The sequence below is a fragment of the Mastigoproctus giganteus genome, chromosome 8, assembly GCF_048544385.1.
Source record: "Mastigoproctus giganteus isolate SK-2022 chromosome 8, ASM4854438v1, whole genome shotgun sequence".
Classification (NCBI taxonomy): domain Eukaryota; kingdom Metazoa; phylum Arthropoda; class Arachnida; order Uropygi; family Thelyphonidae; genus Mastigoproctus; species Mastigoproctus giganteus.
Genome location: NC_143582.1, coordinates 231,198,929 through 231,219,580, shown reverse-complemented (window position 1 = coordinate 231,219,580; position 20,652 = coordinate 231,198,929). Strand labels below are relative to the sequence as shown.

Sequence of the window (20,652 nt, the reverse complement as noted above, 5' to 3'; positions counted from 1 at the left end):
GGGATGAATCAGATTGGTCCACTTGATATCGATGGGTCAACTGTTGATGATCCTGCTCAGGTAGCTAACAAACTGAATGAATATTTTGCATCGACATTCACACATGAGGAGTTATTCAGCAAGGGGAATGCCAGAGGTGTATTCAACTCTAGCAGTAAGCTAGAGAATCTTGTAATAACTGAGAGTAAAGTGGAGGAGAAATTGTTGAAGATAAATACAAGAAAGGCGCGTGGGGTGGATGGGATCTATCCAGTTATATTAAAGGAAGCAGGAAAGGAAGTAAGCAAACCCTTAGCCATAATTATGAGTGCTTCCTTGGACTCAGGGGACGTACCCTTGGACTGGAGATGTGCAAATGTAACCCCAATTCACAAAGGAGGATCGAAGGGCGACACAAATAATTATAGACCTGTTAGTTGAACTTCTGTTCCTGGAATATTAATGGAGGCACTGGTTAAAGAAGCACTGCAGGATCATCTAGACAAGACTTCAGTTATAGCTCAGACGCAGCATGGTTTTGCTAAGGGAAAGTCTTGCCTGACCAATTTGATTGGATACTATGATGCAGTCACAAAAGAACTGGATGCAGAGAATAACTTTGAAATTATATACTTGGATCTTAGAAAGACTTTTGATACTGTAGCACATACTGGAGCAGTGTGGCATTGGAGGCAAATTGCTGCTGTGAATAAAGGGGTGGTTGAGGTGGAGAAGACAGAGAGTGGTTATCAATGGACACTGCTCATCATGGACTAATGTTATTAGTGGAGTCCCTCAGGGTTCAGTATTCGGTCCATTATGGTTTCCTGTATTTATAAATAATATTGATGATGGTATGTCAAGCTTAATGTCCAAGTTTGCCGATGATACAAAGGTTGGCAGGGTTGTCAAGGACACTACTGACACTATACTACTGCAACAGGATCTGGAAAGTTTGAGCAGATGGGCTGAGAGGTGGCAAATGAAGTTTAACTTTGACAAATGTAAAGTACTACATATGGGAAACAGCAACCCCAGAGCAACGTATCAACTCTGTGGTACTACACTGACAATGGTAGAGAATGAAAGGGACCTGTGGGTAGTTGTGCAGGCAGATATGAAGTTTTCTGAGCAGTGCAGACGGGCTGCAAGAGTAGCTCATGGTGTATTGTCAATGATATATAGGAATTTTTCTAGCAGGGATAAGGAGATGATTATTCCCTTGTATAAGGCAACGGTCAGACCACACCTAGAGTACTGTATACAGATCTGGAGGCCTCATTTTAAGAAGGATGTAGAGATGCTGGAACGAGTACAGAGAAGGGCAACAAGATTAGTGAATGGAACAAAGGGGTGCTCTAACGAAGAAAGGCTTAAATTTTGCAAATTACAGTGTCTGGAGACTAGGCACCAGCGAGGTGATCTGATAGAGGTGTATAAAGCATTGAATGGTTTGAGCATGCTCAATGCTGATGGGATTCTTCCCCATGCTCAGAATAATCACCTGAGAGGGCATAAATTCAAATTGAGAAAAGACAGATGTAGGATAGATGTGAGGAAATTTGCCTTTAGCCAGCGGGTAGTTGGTTGGTGGAATAAACTTCCATCCCTTGTCATGGAAGTTGATAGCCTAAATAAGTTTAAGGCTCAGCTGGACAGGTATTTCGAACGAACAGAGGGGTGAAGTGGAAGTGGTTATTTTTTATTATTATTTATTTATTTATTTTATTATTTTTTTTTTTTTGGCAAATGCTGCATAAGCTTGCTTTCTTGCATCAAATGCCTCTACAAATGCTAATGCTAATGGATGCACAACATGGTTTTTTAAGGGAAAATTGTGTTTAACTAACCTAGTAAGCTTTTTGACATAGGTACTCATTAGCTGAATGTAGGGTACAATGTTGTCATAATTTATTTCTATTTTAGCAAAAAAAAATTGACTGCACCCCTCGTGAGAGGTTTCTGTATAAGCTGAAACATGTCAGGATCACAGAAAAGCTTCTAAGACAGATTGCAGAGTGGTTGCAGGGCAGAAGGCTGTGATTAGTGGTTATTCTTCAGACATGTCATATAAGAAGTAGGGTCACCCAAGAATTTTTTCTTGGGCTGTTGTTGTGTCTGGTTTTCATAAACAACATCAATGAAGGAATAATTAGCATTAGAATCAGCATGACTACAGGCATATGATGCAAGAAAGCAAGCTTACACAGCAGCAGCCAAAAAAAAAAAAAAAAAAATCCCATTTTGCCCATCCATTCACTCCAAAAGTTTCTGCAGTTCTTCTTTGAATTTATTTAAACTACCAACTCTTCCACAATGACAGATGGAAATTTGGTCCAGCAATCAACTGCCTGCTGGCTAAAGTCAAAATTTCCACACATCAATTTTCTACGACTGTGTTTCTTCAATTTGAATTTATGCCCTGTCAAGTGTATAATCTGAGCAAGAGGATGAATCCCATCAGCATTGTGCTTGGTAAAACCATTCAAGGCCTTATACACCTTAATTACATCACCTTGCAAGTGCCTAGTCTCCAGATGCTGCAATTTGCATAATTTATGCCTTTCTTGGTAAGAGCAACTCTTTGTTCCCCTCACAAATCTTGTTGCCCTTCTCTGTACTCGTTCCAGCAGTTAGTACTACATTCCATTCTTTCTAAAATGAAGCCTCCAAACCTGTATGCAATACTCAAGGTGTGGCCTGACCATTGCCTTATACAAAGGCATAATCACCTTCTTATCGCTGGTAGCAAAGTTCCTGCGTATCGTTGACAAGACACCATGAGCTGCTCTGGCAGCCTATCTGCACGGCTCTGCAAATTTCATATCTGATGGCACAATTATCCCCAGGTAATTGTGCCATCATTCATTCTTCTTTTTCATTCTCCCCTACCCTGAGTGTAGCACTGCAAAGTTGGTACTTTACTCTGGGTTTACTGATACCCATATGCAGTATTTTGCATCTGTCAATGTTAAATTTCAGTTGCCACCTTTCAGCACATCTGCCCAACTTTTCTAGATCCTGTTACAGCTGTATACCATCATTATTATCATTAACAACCCTGCGAACCTTTGTGTCATCTGGAAACTTGGACATTAAGTCTAATATGCCTTCATCAGTATCATTGATAAATATAGAAAACAAAAGTTGTCTTAACACCGAACCTTGGACGACTTCACTAATAACATTAGTCCACAAGGAGCACTGTCCATTGATTACCACTCTCAGTCTTCTATTCAACCAACCCATTATCCATTGTATTAACATGCCCTTAATGCCACAGTGCTCCAATTTGTACAGCAGTATGTTATTTGCAACAGTATCAAAAGCTGTTCTGAAATCCAAGTATATGATATCAAAATTAATTTTTGCATCCTGTTCCTTAATGACCACATCATAGTATCCAATAAAGTCGGTCAGACATTGTTGATTTCCCCTTAACAAACCTATGCTGTGTCTGGACTATAACTGCAGTCTTGTCAAGATGATCTTGCATTACTTGTTTAACCAGTGACTCCATTATTTTCCATGAAACAGAAGTTATAGGTCTGTAATGATCAAAGGATTACCCGTGTAATTGTTTGATCCTCCTTTGTGAATTGGGGATACATTCACACTTCTCCAGTCTGTGAGGGACCTCTCCTGAATCCAAGGTTGCTCTCATAACTATAGCTAAGGGTTTCCTTATTTCCTTTGCTGCCTCCCTGATATAATTGAATAGATCCCATCCAACCCACTAGCTTTTCTTATTTTGACCTCAAATTTTCTCTTCCACTTTCCTCACAGCTATTAGAAAATCATTTAGCTTCCCTAGAGATTGATAAACTTCTGGTCTCAACTTCCATAGATAATCCCTTATGTGCAAATATAGATGCAAAATACTCATTCAGTTTGTCAGCTGAGCAGAATCATCAACAGTTGAACCATCGATGTCAAGTGGACCAATATGATTCATCCCATTCCTTCTAGAGTTTACATAAGTAAAGAAGTCTTTGCCGTTTTTCTTTGTATCCTTTGCTAAAGATTTCTCGTAATCTGCCTTCGCTTGCCTAACCTCCTTTGTGACTTAATTACAGACTAGCTATCTATCATTTTATATTATATTACATATTATATCTACCATCGGCTTCTGTGTCACCTGATAATTTATATGCATTCATTTAATTTTTCTTCTCTGCCACAAGTCTCATTTGTTCGTCTGACATACATTTAGTCTTATACTGTGAAAAGTATTTCTTAGTTGGTATGAAAAGTCTAGTAGCTTTCATGATTAATTCCTTGAATGCTTTCCATTTTGAATTTGCTGTTTCTAACATCATCAGTTGGTCCCACTGTATAGAATTTAAAAAATCTCTGAGACCACTGTAGTCATCTTTATAAAAGCAAAAACCCTTCCCTTTACCCCTGATGGTAGTTATATCTTTAAGTAAATCCTACATCGGTACAGTGTGATTGCTACCACCTAGTGGTTCCTTTATCTGCAGATTCTTAGTGCATGAATAATCACTGCCGATAATCAGATCAAGAGTATTACTCCCTCTGGTTGCCCCTCAAACATGTTGCTGTAGAAAACAATCCTCCAATGAATCCACTAAAGTCTTGCTGTTGTGCGAGTGATCAATCCAAAGTTCCAGTCAATATCTGGAAAGTTAAAATTTCCCATTATAATACATTCTGGTTGAGATGCATTTAGGGCTAAAGCCTTAAGCTGCGAGCAAATTTAGACTATATATATATTAAGTGCAATAGCATCATTAATACACAGCCATTTCTGAGTAAACAGAATATTTATAAGGCGTCATCATTTTAAGTTATATCTCATATTGTGAATACCTTCACAACGACTAACTTCTTAACTTAGACTAATGATGCTATTGCACTTAATATATACATAGTCTAAATTTTCTCGCAGCTTGAGGCTTTAGCCCTAAATGCATCTTAGTCTAAATACATCATACACCATCAGGCATCTCTCATATTGTGGAGTTATACTTCATAACTGTTTTGCCATCATTGCATCACTTGGGTAACTACCCACTCACTGAAGAAGGGCCAAATAGCCCTGAAACGGCACCAGGGGGCGCCTGATGATGTCCGGAGTTTCCAAGAATAGGTAACAACAGCCTTCTCCACTGGGGAAGCGTTGCCTATTCGAGGAGTTTATGAGTTTTTGAGTGGTGTGAGTTGAAGGAGTTATTGTCCCTTTCATTCTTCTACACCGTTTCTTTTCCTCTTCCACTCCTACTATAACTTTTGCCTCTACTTTTTGCTTTTCTAAGTCTAATAGGGACAAGTGGATATTCGAGTAGATATTCACATACATACATAAATAGCCCTGAAACGGTGCTGTCTGGGTGGCGGAACCTATCTGAGAATAAGTAACATTAGTCTTCTCCTTAGGTGAAGCGTTACTTATTCGAAGTAGTGCAATATCATGGCAACTCGTTGTGAAGGTATTCACAATATGGTGCTGCCATAGCCAGGTGGGAAGGAGCAGCAGTGTGTAGCACACACGCTTCTTGATTAGACCGGGGTTCAAGCCCATCACCACCAAATACGGAGGATGCGGAAAGGTCAGGGAATGACCACCGCATATCCCGGAGCAATATGGCCTTAGTTGCTAATGTTCCTAAAAACCAAATAACAAACAAACAACATAGTCACAATATGAGATATAACTTAAAACGATGCCGCCTTATAAATATTCTGTTTACTCAGAAATGGCTGTGTATTAATGATGCTTTTGCACTTAATATATACAAAGACATTCTGGTTTACTGGCCCACTCTATTTCTCTGTATTGTTCTTCATGCTCATCAGAGTCATGAGGCCTATAACACACTCCTACTGCCATTTTTTGCTTTTCCAGTGCTTATGTCACTCCAAACTGACTCAACATTACACTGGCCACCTATGTCAACTGGATGCACTGCCTTAGATTTTATGTGTTTCTTAAGTAACAGCATAACCCTCCTCCCTTCCTGTCCTTTCTTGTATACATTGTTCTCCCCATATTCAGTAAATATTAACATTGATATATATTAATGTGTATCTAATGTCATGTATAAATAAGAATATTTATTACTTGAACATTAAAATTTCATCAGTATATACTGTATATTTCCTTATGCCAATATCTGTTTAAACAAGATTCTGGAATGATGTTCCCTCTCCTAGAAGGTCCTTATGTCTGGTAGGTTCTCATACTTATACTGCAAAATTTCTGTCTTTCATGTAATTTGTTTTATTGAATGATAAAAAATTAAGTATTGCAAATTTTGTGTTATATATTACCCCCTCCCATTTTAACTATGCTCCTTTGTGAGTGTGTTATGCAACACTAACTAAGTGTAAAGATTCCATGGTATTAGTTTACTCATTGCTTTTAAAGTCTTAAGGTTGTTGTACACATAACCATACAATGTCACCTCAGTGCTGCCTCCAACACATTGTTGTACAGTATGGGCAGATATGAAGTTTTCCGAGTATTACAAATAGGCAGCCAGGAAAGCCCATGGTGTCCTATTTAGGATTTATCGAATAATATTGTAGGGAGGTGACAGTTCCAATGTATAAAGTAAATGTAAGACCGCATTTGGAATGCTGTGTCCAAGTATGGAAACTTTGACCAAAAAATTGAGCTTCTTGAAAGGCACCAAATATAGGCAACTCAAATGATTAGATCAGCTTCCTTACACTATAAGCTGACACTAACACTAATTCCTCTAGTGCACGACTGGACTCAAAATCGACCTCTCCAAACAAGTGCAAAACAACTCAACTGTCATGTAGAACACATTCATTCTATGTGATGCTGTACTAAGCATGCACTTAAAATTGATATTACAGTACATCTCAACATTTCTTTGACTTTGTTTATTGTTGTCTGTTTACATTTTAAAAATTGAACTATTATTTACATTTGACCACTAGCACTACCAACTTTTAATCATTATAAATGTTTACAGATGTAAATAAGTTTAGTTGTTAATACTTTAACATTTGTTATTTATGTCCACAAATCTTGGATTCATGGACTTTTATGCTCATGCTTAGTAACAAGAAATCTCTCATCAATAAATAGTGTAGGGAATACTCACATCGTGCATTTGGTTTCCTACCTGTGAACACAATGGTATGTCAAAAAGCTTGGTCCCCTTCAGGAAGGAACAAGTTCTTTTAGGAGATTGTTTCATTATAATTTATTTATTTTCATCATCGTAGTTTTTAGTATATTCCATGATAATTTTAGTGATGTTTATTTTTAATTTTTGACACAATGTCTTTAGTCGCTTGAGGTTGCATGGTGGATTGGATAGGTCTGGGGTCAGGTTGGGGGCTTTCGACTGTTATCCCGGGGGGTGTCTGAACAGTCAAAGACTAGAACTGAACACATTTAATATTAAATAAACTTCATGAAACATCATGAAGTTTATTTAATTTTAAATCATTTTAAAATCATGTCAAAAATAAGTCGGGTTTGAGAGAGTTGTGTACAGATGAGAACCCTACGAAGAAAAGGTTGAGTTAACTCTTTTGTGGTTTTTAAAATTTAACATTTGTTGAAATGTGCTACTCCAAAACTGCTCAGCCACTAGGTATTCCTCTCTAAAATCTGGCACCTCTCAATCTATGTGAGTGCTGATTTTATAGAGTTAACTGTGCTGCACATACAGTAAAATCTTGCTTTAATGGGCTATATGGAAAAGGTTCCATTCAATTAAATTGCATTGTTAGACTCAAAGAAATATGTATAGTCACTAAAATTGTTAGAATTTTATGAAAAGGTTCTCTATTATGGAACAAAAATTTTGCAAGTATTGTAATACTATGTAATACTATATTTTTACTGCATTCATTATGTGGGGTAAAGGGCTTGAAATTTTAGTGTGTAACACAGTGCCAATGGAAACTTTGACTAAAATTTATTGAGATGACATCCTTACCGATGTCAGACACATTCAGCAAGGTGATAAAAGTAAATGCAAGAAAAATCCTAATTCTCTTTCACTCTGCTAGAGAATCAGAATACCAAAATCAGAGATTCAAGATTTCACTCTGCTTTATTGTGAAAATATTTCACTTGATGTTAAATACCATCAAAATGAGGCAGTTATCTCAGTCTGTTGGTCCTGTACAAATAAATAGCCTGGTTCAATAGGCTCTGTCCATTGTTTCAAATCCATAAAATTGAGATCTGTAAAGATTAAAGCAAGTGTTTACTATATAATTCTTGTGAATGTAATTTTAAGTTAAAAGGTCAAATTACCATCATTAGGTAGCAACTATAAACATTTAACAAAAGTTTAACTAAGAGAATACAAATTTAATGTTTGAAGGATAATTCAGATATATAGTGTTATTCATCACCATTTTTTAGGTACACCTCGAAGCTTCAGTGCCCGGGTTCTTGGTATGGTGTGGGCAGGCTTTGCTATGATTGTGGTAGCATCCTACACAGCCAACCTAGCTGCTTTTTTAGTGTTGGATAGACCTGAAACATCATTAACTGGAATCAACGATGCCAGAGTATGAATGATTAAATTATACTGAATAGAATATTAACTTATTTATAATTTGCAGTTAAAAAATATTATTTTATTCATAATTTGCAGTTACAAGACTCCATGATCTGCCCTGGCAGGTCATGGAGTCTTGTCAATGATATATAGGAATTTTGCTAGCAGGGACAATGAGGCGATTATCCCGTTATACAAAGCAGTGGTCAGGCCACACCTAGAGTACTGTGTACAGGTCTGGAGAGACCTCATTTTATGAAGGATGTAGAGTTGCTAGAACGAGTACAAAGAAGGGCAACAAGATTGGTGAGGGGAACAAAGGGGTGCTCTTACCAAGAAAGGCTTAAGTTCTGCGAGGTGATCTGAGGCAAGCTGAATGCTGATGGGATTGCTCTTGCTCAGACTAAGAACTTGAGGGGGCAAAGTTTCAAATTGAGGAAAGGTAGTTGTAGAATAGATGTGCGGAAATTTGCCTTTAGCCAGCAGGTAGTTGATTGGTGGAACAGGCTTCCATCTTTTGTTGTGGAAGCTAATAGCCTAAATAAATTTAAGGCTGAGCTGGACAGGCATTTGGGACGAATGGAGGGTGAAACAGGAGCGTTTTTTTTTGGCTGATGCTGCATACGCTTGCTTTTTTGCATTGTATGCCTCTACTAATGCTAATGCTAATGATTTTGATGAGTACAATAAACAACTGTACAGAGAAACAGAGTGGGCCAGTAAATCAGAATGTCTTTTAATGAGAGATTTTAAGTTTCCAGATATTGACTGGAATGTATGGGTTGGTTGGTCACTCACACACTAGCAACATTTTTGTGGATTTACTGGATGACTGCTTTCTACAGGAGCACATTACAGAGGCAACAAGCGAGAGAGAGCAATACTCTTGATCTGCTAAAAAGCAGCAATTTTTCATTCATTCATTAAGAATATGTAGATAAAAGAACACTAGATAACAGCGAGTACAGTGTATTGATGTGGGATTTACTTAAAGATGTAACTACCGTCAAGCATAATGGGAAAGTATTTGCTTTTGTAAAGGCGACTGCAGTGATCTCAGACAGTTATTAAATTCTATAGAGCAAGACCAACCAACAATATTACCATCCGTAAATTCTAAATTGAGAGCATTCACGGAACTAATCGTAGAAGCTACTTGGCTTTTCATACCAACTAAGAAATACTTTTCAGAGTATAGACCTAAATGGAGGTCAGATGAACCAATGAGACTTGTGGCAGAGAAGAAAAATTGAATGAATGCATATACATTATCAGGCAACATAGAAGCATCACGTCGGTATACTCCAAGGTGGATCATTGTCAGCACTGCTTTTTTCAGCAATATTTATTCCACTAATGAATGAAATACCTGCATTCATAGCCTATGCCGACAATATTGTTTGTTACCTCTCAAGCCCGACTAACACACCTCACCAGACCAGGCAGAGGAATTATCGAATTCTGTCATCCTGAACAAATCTCTCCTCTTTCTGTGGACACTCTACCGATTTTGGGCTTGAAATAGACCCTGAAAAATCCAAATATATCATTTTCTCACCTAGAGCACAAGCAGACCTCAATCCAGCAGCCTCTCTGCAGCCCTCCATTGTGGGGCATGTTCCGTCGCCACTCATTCTGTAAAATTCCTAGGAGTGGTAATCAACGAAAACCTAACGTATAAGGAACAAATCCAGCAACTGCATTCAAGAGCATTACGGGCTTTCTGGGGTATGAAACTTGATCACTGTAGAGCCCACAACAAGGAAACAGTCAGAAAATTTCCCCTCTACTATTTTAGTTCTGTCATCAGTTATGGTATTAGAAGTTTGGAAGTTTGGTCCGCTGCTCCTCTGTCCCATCTGAAGATATTCGGGGGTCTGGAATTCTGGGTCCTAAAGTGGGCCAACAATTGGGCTCACCTACCCTATACAACATCAAAATCACAACTCTGCATAAATAGACCCCCGGCCCAGCACCTGGCATATACAAGGAAGCTCACAATGGCTCTTAATCTGTACTCCGCTGCTCTCAACTCCGTTAATATCTGGGAAATCGTAGGGTGGAAAATCCCTGGTAGAGCCCTCAGAAACCATTCAGTGCCCTGTTATAACCTGCGGAAGCTCTTCACCTTTAAGCAGCACTTTCCAAACAGCATCATCGGCCCGCTGAACTCCGCAAACATTGATTTGGATGTGTGGTCCAGAGATTCTGCCTACAGAAGAGAAAAGTGCAAATCCATAGTCAAGTGCATTCAGCATTCCTGCAAGTGTCAGTGGAATAACTCCCAGTGAAAGTATCCAGAGTGTCTCAATGTGTTGCAGATTGTATATAATAAGTATAAAACCTATATACTGTAATGCCATATAAGCTCTATATAATCAATCTGTTATAATAACTATAAAATCTATTTATTGCAATATTAGCTGTGTATATTGCACTGTATATTAGCATTAGCATTAGTAGAGGCATTTGATGTAAGAAAGCAAGCTTATGCAGCATCAGCCAAAAAAAAAAAAAAAAAAAAAACCCACTTCCACTTCACCCCTCTGTTCGTTCAAAATATCTGTCCAGCTGAGCTTTAAACTTATTTAGGCTATCAACCTCCACGACAAGGGATGGAAGTCTGTTCAACCAACCACCCGCTGGCTAAAGGCAAATTTCCGCACATCTATCCTACATCTGTCTTTCCTCAATTTGAATATATGCCCTCTCAGGTGATTTTTCTGAGCTAGAGGAAGAATCCCATCAGCATTGAGCATGCTTAAACCATTCAAGGCTTTATACACCTCTATCAGATCACCTCGCTGGTGCCTAGTCTCCAGACACTGTAATTTGCAAAATTTAAGCCTCTTCGTAAGAGCACCCCTTTGTTCCATTCACTAATCTTTTTGCCCTTCTCTGTACTCGTTCCAGCAGCTCTACATCCTTCTTGAAATGAGGCCTCCAGACCTGTATACAGTACTTTAGGTGTGGCCTGACCATTGCCTTATACAAGGAAATAATCACCTCCTTATCCCTGCTGGAAAAATTCCTGTATATCATTGACAATACTCCATGAGCTACCCTTGCAGCCCGTCTGCACTCCTCAGAGAACTTTATATCTGCCTGCACAACCACCCCCAAGTCCCTTTCATTCTCTACCACTGTCAGTGTAGTACCACAGAGTTGATACGTTGCTCTGGGGTTGCTGTTTCCCATGTGTAGTACTTTACATTTGTCAATATTAGACTTCATTTGCCACCTCTCAGCCCATCTGCTCAACCTTTCCAGATCCTGTTGCAGCAGCATAGTGTCAGTAGTGTCCTTGACAACCCTGCCAACCTTTGTATCGTCTGAAAACTTGGACATTAAGCTTGATATACCATCATCAATATCATTTATAAATACAGAAAACAATTATGGACCCAACACTGAGCCCTGAGGGACTCCACTAATAACATTAGTCCACGATGAGCAGTGTCCATTGATTACCACTCTCTGTCTTCTCCCCCTCAACCACCCCCTTTATCCATAGCAGCAATTTGCCTCCAATGTCACACTGCTCCAATTTGTGTAGAAGTCTTCCATGTGCAACAGTATCAAAAGCCTTTCTAAGATCCAAGTATATAATATCAAAGCTATTCCCTGCATCCAATTCTTTTGTGACTGCATCATAGTATCCAATCAAATTGGTCAGTCAAGACTTCCCCTTAACAAAACCATGCTGTGTCCGAGCTATAACTGAAGTCTTGACTAAATGATCCTGCAGTGCTTCTTTAACCAGTGCCTCCATTAATTTTCCTGGAACAGAAGTTAAACTCACAGGTCTATAATTGCTTGTGTCAGCCTTTGATCCTCCTTTGTGAATTGGGGTCACATTTGTACATTTCCAGTCTAGGGTACCTCCCCTGAATCCAAGGAAGCTCTCATAATTATGGCTAAGGGTTTGCTTACTTCCTTTGCTGCCTCCTTTATTATAACTGGATAGATCCCATCCACCCCGGGTGCCTTTCTTGTGTTTATCTTCAACAGTTTCTCCTCCACTTTACTCCCAGTTATTTCAAGATTCTGTAGCTTACTGCTAGAGTTGAATACGCCTCTGGCATTCCCCTCGCTGAATAACTCCTCATGTGTGAATGTCAATGCAAAATATTCATTTAGTTTGTTAGCTACCTTGAGCAGGATCATCAGCAGTTGACTAATCAATATCAAGTGGACCAATCTGATTCATCCCCTTCCTTCTAGAGTTTACATAAGTAAAGAACTCTTTGCTGTTTTTCTTTGCATCCCTTGCCAAGGATTTCTCGTAATCTGCCTTCGCCTGCCTAACCTCCTTTGTAACTTGGTTGCATATCAACTTGTATCTATTATAGGCTTCTGTGTCATGTGTTAATCTCTAAGTATCCCATGCATTTTTCTTTTCTGCCATATGCCTCATTAGTTCATCTGACATCCATTTTGGCCTAAACCTTGAACAGTATTTCTTAGTTGGTATGTAAAGCCTAGTAGCTTTCAAGATAAGTTCTTTGAATGCTTCCCATTTTGAATTTGCTGTTGGTAACATCATCAGTTGGTCCCACCGTATAGAATTTAAATACTGTCTCAGTCCATCGTAGTCACCTTTACGGAAGCAATAACCCTTCCCTTTATCCCTAATGGTAGTTACCTCTTTGAGTAAATCCCACTTCAGCACCCTGTGATCACTGCCACCTAGTGGTTCATTTATCTGCAGATTCTTAATGCATGAAGAATCACTGCTGATAATCAAATCAAGAGTATTACTCCCTCTAGTTGCCTCCCGAACATGCTGATGTAGAAAACAATCATCCAATAAATCCACAAAAGCCCTGCTAGTGTGTGAGTGACCAGCCCCCAAATTCCAGTCAATATCTGGGAAATTAAAATCTCCCATTATAAGACTCTCTGATTTACTGGCCCACTCTATTTCCCTGTACAGTTTCTTATTATACTCATCAGAGTCATTGGGCCTATAGCACACTCCTATTCTCAATTTTGATCTCCCAATGCTTATGTCACACCAAACTGACTCAACACTACACTGTCCAGCGATGTCGACTGGCTTCACTTCCTTGGTTTTTATGTGTTTCTTAACTAATAGCATAACCCCTACCCCCTTCCTATCCTGTCTATCCTTTCTGTAGACATTGTATTCCCCAAATTCCAGTTCTGCATCCCTTATATCTGTGTGACACCACGTCTCTGATATCCCAACAATATCTGCCTTTGATGTTTTGAGCAATACCTCAAATTCATCAAATTTGTTTACTAAACTCCTAGCACTGGCGTACATGCAAGTATACTTGTACCGCAATGGCTCCCAGCAGTCTCTGAAATATCATGCATCTTGTTTTTCAGGCTTCTGCTCATTCTAATAGAAGCAGTGCAAGAATCTCTTTCAACTCTGCCAGTGGCTACTGTCAATCTATTGGTCTTTGTCTCCCCCCAAGCTAGCAGTTTTGCGACCCACCTAACACTGCCTCGATAGCATCAACAAATATTCTTGCACCCTTTCTATTTATTCTATGTATTTGCTGTGTACCCACGTAGTTTTTTATGTACTGAATGTAATGTATCCAGTTAATTGTAAGATTCCTCTGGTTTCCTGTAGCGGGAATCATGTCCTACATTTCTATGAATAAAGAATTTTATTATTATTATTATATGGTAGATAAAAAACTAGTGTGTAATTAAGTCACAGAGGAGGTTAAGAAAGATAAAACAGATAATAAAAAATCTATGGCAAAGGATGTAAAGATAAACAGCAATGAGTTCTTTACTTATGTAAACACTAGAGGAATCACATTGGTCCACTTGATATCGATGGTTCGACTGTTGATGACCCCACTCAGGTTGATGGCAAACTGAATGAGTATTTTGCATCTACATTCACATACGAGGAATTCTTTAGGGAAGTAGATGGCAGAAGCTTATCAAACTCTAGCAGGGAGCTAAATGATTTTGTAATATCTTCACCAGCAAACTGTTGAAGATAAACATAAGAAAGGCACCTGGGATGGATAGGATCTATAAAGTTTTATTAAACTAGGCATCAAAGGAAGTAAGCAAACCCTTAGCCATAATTATGAGAGCTTCCTTGGACTCAAGGGAGGTACCCATGGACTGAAGATATGCAAATATCACCCCAATTCACAAAGGAGAATCAAAGGGATACAAGTAATTACAGACCTGTTAGTTTAACTTCTGTTCTGGGGAAATTAATGGAAGCACTGGTCAAAAAAGCACTGCAGGGTCATCTAGACAAGACTTCAGTTATAGTACAGACACAGCATGGGTTTGTTAAGGGGAAGTCTTGTCTGACCAATTTGATTGGATACTATAATGTGGTCACAAAGGAACTGGATGCAAAGAATAATTTTGATATCATATACTTGAATATTAAGAAGGCTTTTGATACTATTCCACATGGAAGACAAATTGGAGCAGTGCAGCATTGGGGGCAAATTGCTACTATGGATAAAGGGATGGTTGAATAGGAGAAGACAGAGGGTGGTAATTAATGGACACTGCCATTCGTGAACTAATGTTAACAGGGTCCATCGTTGAGTCGTTGTTTTCTGTATTTATTAATGATATTGATAAAGGTATATCAGGGTTAATGTCTCAGTTTGCAGATGATACGAAGGTTGGCAGGGTTAATAATGACACTAATGAGAATATGCTACTGCAACAGGATCTAGAAAAGTTGAGTAGATTGGCTGAGAGGTGGCAACTGAAGTTTGGTTTGGTTTTTTTTTTTTTTTTTTTTTTTTTAGGAGCATTAGCAACTAAGGCCATATTGCTCCGGGAATATGCGGTGGTCATTCCATAACCTTTCCTTATCCTCCGTATTTGATAGTGACGGGCTCGAACCCCGGTCTAATCAAGAAGCTTGTGCTACGCACTGCTGCTCCTTTCCACCTGGCTACGGAGGCGCCAGGCAACTAAAGTTTAACATTAACAAAAGTAAAGTACTGCATATGGGTAGCAGTAACCCCAGAGTAACAAATCTATTGTGTCTTACTACACTCAGAGTGGTAGAGAATGAAGAGGACCTGGGGTAATTGTGCAGTCAGATATGAAGTTTTCTAAGCAGTGCAAATGGCCTGCAAGAGTTCCTCATGGTGTCTTGTCAATGATATACAGGAATTTTTCTAGCAGGAATAAGGAGGTGATTATCCTCTTCTATAAGGCAGTGGTCAGGCCACACCTTGAGTACTGTATACAGGTCTGGAGGCCTCATTTTTAGAAGGATGTAAAGCTGTTTAAACAAGTACAGAGAAGGGCAACAAGATTAGTGAATGTTAGGTGGGTCGGAAAACTGCTAGCTTGGGGGGAGACAAAGACCAATAGATTGACAGTAGCCACTGGCAGAGGTGAAAGAGATTCTTGCACTACTTCTATTAGAATGAGTAGAAGCCTGAAAAACAAGATGCATGGTATTTCAGAGACTGCTGGGAGCCATTGCGGTACAAATAAACACATGGGTTGTGTTAGGGTAGCTAAGAATAGAAACAGGTGCAAGTATACTTGCGTGTACACCAATGCTAGGAGTTTAGTAAATAAATTTCATGAATTTGTGGTATTGCTCAAAACATCAAAGGCAGATATTGTTGGGATATCAGAGACGTGGTGTCACACAGATATAAGGGATGCAGAACTGCAATTTGGGGAGTACAACGTCTACAGAAAGGATAGACATCGCTGGACAGTGCAGTGTTGAGTCAGTTTGGTGTGACATAAGCATTGGGAGATCAAAATTGAGAGTAGGAGTGTGCTATAGGCCTAATGACTCTGATGAGTATAATAAGGAACTGTACAGGGAAATAGAGTGGGCCAGTAAATCAGAGAGTCTTATAATGGGAGATTTTAATTTCCCAGATATTGACTGGAATTTGGGGGCTGGTTACTCACACACTAGCAGGGCTTTTGTGGATTTATTGGATGATTGTTTTCTATATCAGCATGTTCAGGAAGCAACTAGAGGGAGTAATACTCTTGATTTGATTATCAGCAGTGATTCTTCATGCATTAAGAATCTGCAGATAAATGAACCACTAGGTGGCAGTGATCATAGTGTGCTGAAGTGAGATTTACTGAAAGAGGTAACTACCATTAGGGGTAAAGGGAAGGGTTATTGCTTCCGTAAAGGCGACTACGATGGACTGAGACAGTATTTAAATTCTATACAGTGGGACCAACTGATGATGTTACCAACAGCAAATTCAAAATGGGAAGCATTCAAAGAACATATCTTGGAAGCTACTAGGCTTTACATACCAACTAAGAAATATTGTTCAAGGTTTAGGCCAAAATGGATGTCAGATGAACTAATGAGGCATATGGCAGAGAAGAAAAATGCATGGGATACTTACAAATTAACACATGACACAGAAGCCTATGATAGATACAAGTTGATATGCAACCAAGTTACAAAGGAGGTTAGGCAGGCGAAGGCAGATTACGAGAAATCCTTGGCAAGGGATGCAAAGAAAAACAGCAAAGAGTTCTTTACTTATGTAAACTCTAGAAGGAAGGGGATGAATCAGATTGGTCCACTTGATATTGATGGGTCAAGTGTTGATGATCCTGCTCAGGTAGCTAACAAACTAAATGAATATTTTGCATCGACATTCACACATGAGGAGTTATTCAGCAAGGGGAATGCCAGAGGTGTATTCAACTCTAGCAGTAAGCTAGAGAATCTTGAAATAACTGGGAGTAAAGTGGAGGAGAAACTGTTGAAGATAAACATAAGAAAGGCACCTGGGGTGGATGGGATCTATCCAGTTATATTAAAGGAGGCAGCAAAGCAAGTAAGCAAACCCTTAGCCATAATTATGAGAGCTTCCTTGGACTCAGGGGAGGTACCCATAGACTGGAAATGTGCAAATGTGACCCCAATTCACAAAGGAGGATCAAAGGCTGACACAAGTAACTATAGACCTGTGAGCTTAACTTCTGTTCCAGGAAAATTAATGGAGGCACTGGTTAAAGAAGCACTGCAGGATCATTTAGACAAGACTTCAGTTATAGCTCAGACACAGCATGGTTTTGTTAAGGGGAAGTCTTGCCTGACCAACTTGATTGGATACTATGATGCAGTCACAAAAGAACTGGATGCAGGGAATAACTTTGATATTATATACTTGGATCTTAGAAAGGCTTTTGATACTGTGGCACATGGAAGACTGCTACACAAATTGGAGCAGTGTGACATTGGAGGCAAATTGCTGCTATGGATAAAGGGGTGGTTGAGTGGGAGAAGACAGAGAGTGGTAATCAATGGACACTGCTCATCATGGACTAATGTTATTAGTGGAGTCCCTCAGGGCTCAGTGTTGGGTCCATTATTGTTTTCTGTATTTATAAATGATATTGATGATGGTATATCAAGCTTAATGTCCAAGTTTGCAGATGATACAAAGGTTGGCAGGGTTGTCAAGGACACTACTGACACTACACTGCTGCAACAGGATCTGGAAAGGTTGAGCAGATGGGCTGAGAGGTGGCAAATGAAGTCTAATATTGACAAATGTAAAGTACTACACATGGGAAACAGCAACCCCAGAGCAACGTATCAACTCTGTGGTACTACACTGACAGTGGTAGAGAATGAAAGGGACTTGGGGGTGGTTGTGCAGGCAGATATAAAGTTCTCTGAGGAGTGCAGACGGGCTGCAAGGGTAGCTCATGGAGTATTGTCAATGATATACAGGAATTTTTCCAGCAGGGATAAGGAGGTGATTATTTCCTTGTATAAGGCAATGGTCAGGCCACACCTAGAGTACTGTATACAGGTCTGGAGGCCTCATTTCAAGAAGGATGTAGAGCTGCTGGAACGAGTACAGAGAAGGGCAACAAGATTAGTGAATGGAACAAAGGGGTGCTCTTACGAGGAAAGGCTTAAGTTTTGCAAATTACAGTGTCTGGAGACTAGGCACCAGCGAGGTGATCTGATAGAGGTGTATAAAGCCTTGAATGGTTTAAGCATGCTCAATGCTGATGGGATTCTTCCTCTAGCTCAGAAAAATCACCTGAGAGGGCATAAATTCAAATTGAGGAAAGACAGATGTAGGATAGACGTGCGGAAATTTGCCTTTAGCCAGCGGGTGGTCGGTTGGTGGAACAGACTGCCATCCCTTTTGGTGGAGGTTGATAGCCTAAATAAGTTTAAGGCTCAGCTGGACAGGTATTTTGAACGAACAGAGGGGTGAAGTGGAAGTGGTTTTTTTTTTTTTTTTTTTTTTTTGGCTGATGCTGCATAAGCTTGCTTTCTTGCATCAAATGCCTCTACTAATGCTAATGCTAATGCTAACAAAGGGTTGCTCTTATGAAGAAAGGCTTAAGTTTTGAAAATTACAGTGTCTGGAGACTAGTCACCTGCAAGGTGATCTGATTGAGGTGTATATTGCCTTGAATGGTTTGAGTATGCTCAATGCTGATGGGATTCTTCCTCTTACTCGGAATGATCGCCTAAATTCAAATTAAGGGCATAAATTCAAATTGAGGAAAGACAGTTGTAGGATAGATATGTGGAAGTTTTCCTTTAGCCAGCGGGTGGTTGATTGCTGGAACAAACTTCCATCTGTCGTTGCAGAAGTTGATAGCTTAAATAGATTCAAGGCAGAACTAGACAAACATTTGGAGCGAATGGATGTGTGAAATGAGAAGGTTTAATTTTTTTCTGTTTTTTGGCTGATGCTGTATGCTTGCTTTCTTGCATCATATGCCTCTACTTATGCTAACTGAGAGAAAAGTGGAAGAGACATTGTTCAACTTAAACATAAGAAAGACACCTGGGGCAGGCGGGATCTATTCAGTTATATTTTTTCAGCATGGGATACTTACAAATTAACACATGACACAGAAGCCTATGATAGATACAAGTTGATATGCAACCAAGTTACAAAGGAGGTTAGGCAGGCGAAGGCAGATTACGAGAAATCCTTGGCAAGGGATGCAAAGAAAAACAGCAAAGAGTTCTTTACTTATGTAAACTCTAGAAGGAAGGGGATGAATCAGATTGGTCCACTTGATATTGATGGGTCAACTGTTGATGATCCTGCTCAGGTAGCTAACAAACTAAATGAATATTTTGCATCGACATTCACACATGAGGAGTTATTCAGCAAGGGGGATGCCAGAGGTGTATTCAACTCTAGCAGTAAGCTACAGAATCTTGAAATAACTGGGAGTAAAGTGAAGGAGAAACTGTTGAAGATAAACACAAGAAAGGCACCCGGGGTGGATGGGATCTATCCAGTTATATTAAAGGAGGCAGCAAAGGAAGTAAGCAAACCCTTAGCCATAGTTATGAGAGCTTCCTTGGACTCAGGGGAGGTACCCATGGACTGGAAATGTGCAAATGTGACCCCAATTCACAAAGGAGGATCAAAGGCTGAAACAAGTAATTATAGACCTGTGAGCTTAACTTCTGTTCCTGTAAAATTAATGGAGGCACTGGTTAAAGAAGCACTGCAGGATCATTTAGACAAGACTTCAGTTATAGCTCAGACACAGCATGGTTTTGTTAAGGGGAAGTCTTGCCTGACCAACTTGATTGGATACTATGATGCAGTCACAAAAGAGCTGGATGCAGGGAATAACTTTGATATTATATACTTGGATCTTAGAAAGGCTTTTGATACTGTTGCACATGGAAGACTGCTACACAAATTGGAGCAGTGTGACATTGGAGGCAAATTGCTGCTATGGATAAAGGGGTAGTTGAGGGGGAGAAGACAGAGAGTGGTAATCAATGGACACTGCTCATCGTGGACTGATGTTATTAGTGGAGTCCCTCAGTGTTGGGTCCATTATTGTTTTCTGTATTTATAAATGATATTGATGATGGTATATCGGGCTTAATGTCCAAGTTTGCAGACGATACAAAGGTTGGCAGGGTTGTCAAGGACACTACTGACACTATGCTGTTGCAACAGGATCTGGAAAGGTTGAGCAGATGGGCTGAGAGGTGGCAAATGAAGTTTAACATTGACAAATGTAAAGTACTACACATGGGAAACAGCAACCCCGGAGCAACGTATCAATTCTGGGGTACAACACTGACAGTGGTAGAGAATGAAAGGGACTTGGGGGTGGTTGTGCAGGCAGATATGAAGTTCTCTGAGCAGTGCAGACGGGCTGCAAGAGT

The 20,652-nt window shown here is 39.6% G+C and overlaps 1 protein-coding gene across 1 annotated transcript in view; it reads left to right on the top strand.

Annotated features, from left to right (window-relative positions):
* Nucleotides 1-20,652, top strand: part of LOC150082411 (glutamate [NMDA] receptor subunit 1-like) — a 514,944-nt gene that overhangs the window by 403,288 nt on the left and 91,004 nt on the right. Inside the window, exon 14 of the mRNA XM_090380513.1 lies at nucleotides 8,360-8,508. Within this exon, the coding sequence (XP_090236639.1) occupies nucleotides 8,360-8,508 (149 nt within the window). The remainder of the gene's footprint in view (nucleotides 1-8,359; nucleotides 8,509-20,652) is intronic.